The sequence below is a fragment of the Teleopsis dalmanni genome, chromosome 2 (genome assembly GCF_002237135.1).
Source record: "Teleopsis dalmanni isolate 2A chromosome 2, ASM223713v2, whole genome shotgun sequence".
Taxonomy (NCBI): domain Eukaryota; kingdom Metazoa; phylum Arthropoda; class Insecta; order Diptera; family Diopsidae; genus Teleopsis; species Teleopsis dalmanni.
The window spans coordinates 172,778,299-172,783,230 of record NC_051847.1 but is presented as its reverse complement, the minus strand read 5'-3'; the positions used below and the strand labels follow the sequence as shown (position 1 = coordinate 172,783,230).

Genomic DNA, 4,932 nt, shown 5'->3' with positions numbered 1-4,932 from the left:
AGTCCGTTTTCTTTAATGAAAGACAATATAAAGTCCATCTTTCCTAGTCTTGAATATTTATGATCCATGAAATACCCTCCTAGGTGTTTATTCCGTTTGTGCATCAGTGGGCACTACCCAAGCACATGGTATGCAGTTTCTCTCTTCTCTACAGTATCTGCAGTCTGAGTTGGATTGAATTCCTAACTTCGATAGGTGATTATTCAATCTTTAGTGACCGGTCATTAATAAACGCAATAGGTATACCATATACTAAAACATTTTATAAAATAAATAAATAAATAATGAATCTTCTTTTTACACATATTTTGTAGCCCTAAAAAGGGCTGTTTTGATGAATTTAAAGTTTGATTTTTAAAATTATTTTTTTGCAGCAGTTTTCTTGACTGATGTTTTTTTAACGGCAGTTTTTTTAGGTTTTGCGGCCGTTTTAGCTTTTGTAGAAGTAGACTTTGGTTTAGCTGGCTTAGCCTTAACAGATCCAATCTTTTTAACACTTTTAACTTTAGCTTTCTCAGTTTTTTTCTTTTCAACACTCTTCTTAGCTGCCGCAGATTTTTTAGGTTTTTTCTCTCCAGATACCTTTGCCTTTGACTTTTTAGTACCTGCAGATGATGCAGTAACCTTCTTCTTCGTAACACCTGATGGCACCTTCTTTTTCTTACCCTCGACAGACGATTTAGGAGACTTAGCAGCAGCAGCTGATAATTTAAATGAACCAGATGCACCTTTTCCTTTTGTTTGTATCAATTTGCCATTAGCTACAGCAGTTTTCAAATATTTTTTAATAAATGGAGCCAATTTCTGGGCATCACATTTATATGTGGCACTTATATACTTTTTAATTGCCAACAATGAAGATCCGCTGCGTTCCTTCAAGTTCTTGATAGATGCATCAACCATTTGTTGTGTTGATGGATGAGATGGAGCTGCAGAAGGTTTTTTTACTTTTGTTGCCTTTTTAACAGCAACTTTCTTTTCAGGAACGGCAGTTATCTCCTTTGGAGAATCTGTATTTGCAACGGCAACAGCTTCAGACATATTTGCTTTTTAATATTCCGTAATATTCTTACTTATGAATATTTTTTCGCATTTTTATGGTAGCTTAGCTCACTTTGTACGAAGCGCCGAGAAGAGCGCATTTATAAAAATTTTTCATTAATACATATTTCTACTGAGTTTGAAAAAATTTTTCAACATTTATTATTAATTTTAAATAGACCAAGTAAATTAAACACATTTATTTAAATCAAATTAAGTAAAGAAGATATTGAATATTTTATTACATTCATTTTTATACTAATTATAATTATATAAAATATATAAAAATTGGTTTAAACTTTAAATTTTGTAAATCTATAGTTGAACTTGTTAATAAATTAGAATATTTTAAAGTTATCTTTTGTATAATTTATATATTAAATTATTTATTAAATAGTTTATTCAATTCTCTGTTAAATTATATATATGGTTTTATATATTTCATATATTTATAAATGCAAATTTAATAAAACATGAGATGCATAAAAACGTCAGTTTTAACATTTTGAATGCTTATGTTTTATCCTATTTTGAAATATTAACTCAATTTATATAAAAGTTTAAAATTTCAAAGCACTAATAGAAATAATTATAAATAAATATATTGTATTTTAATTAGAATATAAGATTATCACTTTTAATTATATCAAATAGTGTCTATTTGAGATTAGATATCCATCCATAATGTTAACATGTTACATTGAATTCGTTTACTTTAAGATATGTTTTAAGATTTTCTATACGTATTATTTTTAAAATTTTATTACAAGTTTTAAATAATTTTTAATCATGTGAAAAATTATTATATATAAACGTTATTAATAACATATCAGCAATTAAATTTATAGTTTTCAATATCATTCGAATAACAACTGTACGTATCCTACTTAATAGAATTCATAAAAAAAAATTATATCTACATACATGATTAAAAATATATAAGAATGAAATCATTTTACTTTTTCTTTTATAATTATAATTTAATTATTTAACTTTGACTATTATAAGTATTTTATTAAATATGTATATTTAAAAAAAATGTTCTTTTTATTACTTTATAATTAAAATAAAATTAAAATTAAATGTGCGTATTCTAACATTTTTATAAGGAGTGATATACGACATAAAATGTTAAAATTTAAGATGAATTTTTTTATAAACTAACATGGATATGGATAACATTTAAATAGATACTGAAGTATATATATAAACTTGCGGCTGCAATCTTCCATAGTCATTCCTAAGAGCTAGTTTTAGTAGGTTCAAGACTCACACAGTGGCTTTGGATGTTTTCCATCTACTGCCATAAATCTTTTATAAAATATAGAATATTTTATAAAACTAATTCAGATACAAATTTTAAAAACTCTACCTTTAAATAATTTATCTATAATAATAAATATTACAATACCAAAATATTGAAATAGTAACTATGATAATAATAGTAAACATTTAGGCCGTGTGCGAGTTCGAGTATATTTAGGGGAAATAGTCAATTATGTCGGTATGGCAGCGATTGTTGGTACATACCAGAATTTCTAATGAGATAAATTAGGTGTTACCATTTTGAAAATTTTATAAGATGTTTAGTAAATAAATAAATAAATTTTAAAACTTTTAAAAGAAAAATAATTATTTTTTATATGTTTCCTTCTTTATATTATGAATATTAATGTTTTTTAATAATTGTATCACATTTATTTAATAATAAATACAAATATTTGGCACAAAATTATTAGGTTCTTGATTTCAAAAAGGTAATTATGAAACTTTATGCTATTGGCCTGGCAACGTTATTTGTTTTGTACATTTTTATTAGTAACAAATATAATATTAATATTATTGTAACTTAGATTATACTACCTGCGAAGATTTATGTATCTATTTATTGATACGCGAATCTATGATAAATATTAAAAGATTCTTAATAATATATAGGGTTAGGCGATTGAAGTGTTACAAATTACACAGCGATATGTTTGTCAAACTGATATTGCCAACTACGTCAAATTCATATGAATGACAGCTATTTATATTGTTTACAAGTTACCACAAGCATTTGCGTCTAAGTTTTATAGAACTAATATTATTCGAAATGGAATTAAAAAATAAGTGTGATTGCATTATATTTGGTTGGAAAATTACAACTAGCTATTGTGCTTGAGCTCAAATATCTCAATGTGAATAAAATGTTTGTGTATCGTACCTTAAATCGTTATAATAGCTCAGGCAGAGTCACCAAATGCTATAGTGGTGGACAAAAAAAAAACAGCAACATTGCCTAAAATGGTTCGGAAAGTGAAGGCTCGACTTAAACGAAATCCACGTCGTAGTACTAATCAAATGGCCAAAGAACCGATAATATCTGAACGAAGCATCTGACGCATTTTCCAAAATAAGCTCAAGGTAAAGCTTTAAAAGTTCCAAGGCAAAAGATCTTGCACCAAAGCAACAAAAAGTTAGACTCGAATGAGCAAAGGAGTTGCTACGCTGGGCCAATTTGGAGAGCAAGTTGAGAACTAAAAAATAAGCCAGTTTCGATACGCTGAAGAAAGCTTTTATTCAGGAATAGGCCAAAATACTGGAAGATCACAGCCATAGTCAAGACAAAAGGTGGCCACATCAAGCTAGAGTGAATGGATTGTGAAATTTTAATTATTTTCACAAATTTTTGTAATTTGAATCAATAAAAAAATAATGTGATCGCTTGAATAGGTAACACTTCAATTATCTAACCCTGAATAATAAACTTGCATTCTTAAAAAATAGTGGCACAGCGAACCTGCTTTCTAGGAAGTCAATTGGAACGCATACACACTCGTATGTATAAAAACTGGTTGATACCTGCTGCCCAAAAACAAAAAAAAAAATTATTACTATGTAGCAAAACGCAGTGTTAAGTTATACACTAACAATGCTATGTATTTTATCTGTTATGTAGGCTGATTTACAATTTTCGAAGATTTCGATTTCATGAAGGTCTTCCAGGAATGTAACGGAACAGAAGGGCGAGGCAAGAAATGATTGATTGTTAAGTGTTTTAAAGTATGGCTTGTGTAAGTTAGTAGGGTAGGTATGATAGTATGTACAATATTTATATCAATTGATTTAATGAAATACATTTTCTTTAATAAAATAAATTTTGTCGTCCTGAAAAGGACGGATTAATTGATAGTTAATTCTCCACGTATATGTATTCGTATTTTAATAAATAAAATAAAATAATTTAAGCCTTCTTTTCTGTTTTCTTTGGCAAAAGTACAGCCTGAATGTTTGGTAGTACACCACCTTGTGCAATTGTAACACCAGACAATAATTTGTTCAATTCTTCATCATTACGTATGGCCAACTGTAAATGACGAGGAATGATTCTTGTCTTCTTATTATCGCGTGCTGCATTGCCAGCCAATTCAAGAACTTCAGCAGCCAAATATTCCATAACGGCAGCTAAGTAGACTGGAGCACCTGCACCAACGCGTTCAGCATAATTGCCTTTACGCAATAATCGATGAATACGACCAACTGGAAATTGTAATCCAGCACGATTTGATCGTGACTTTGCCTTGCCTTTAACTTTACCACCTTTACCGCGACCAGACATAGTTGAGTTGAGTTTCTAGTAGTTGAGATTTATAAAAATTGGATCTATTTTTTTTAATGTCTTGTTGTTGAAAATTGAGTTCGAGTCGGTAAAAGTTAATACCTTGACTCAATTATAGTGGTAGACATTTCTAGAGTATGTCCACTGGGTAAATGACGAGTGCTCAATTAATTTTATTGTTTAGTTTAGTTAATAATGGTACGGATGTCCGCGTATCTTCCTGTAGTGTGAATAGGTTGTTGGTGTAGATTTTGCAATAAAGTGTTGTCATGTGCATCTATTGATTTGAA

The 4,932-nt window shown here is 28.8% G+C and overlaps 1 protein-coding gene across 1 annotated transcript; it reads right to left on the bottom strand.

The window, feature by feature from the left end:
• Positions 1-360: 360 nt before the first annotated feature.
• Positions 361-1,096, bottom strand: LOC119682149 (histone H1-like). The gene has a single exon (XM_038095514.1). It carries the CDS (start codon positions 1,039-1,041, stop codon positions 361-363), a length of 681 nt encoding a protein of 226 aa, XP_037951442.1. The 5' UTR covers positions 1,042-1,096.
• Between the last annotated feature and the right edge of the window lie 3,836 nt (positions 1,097-4,932).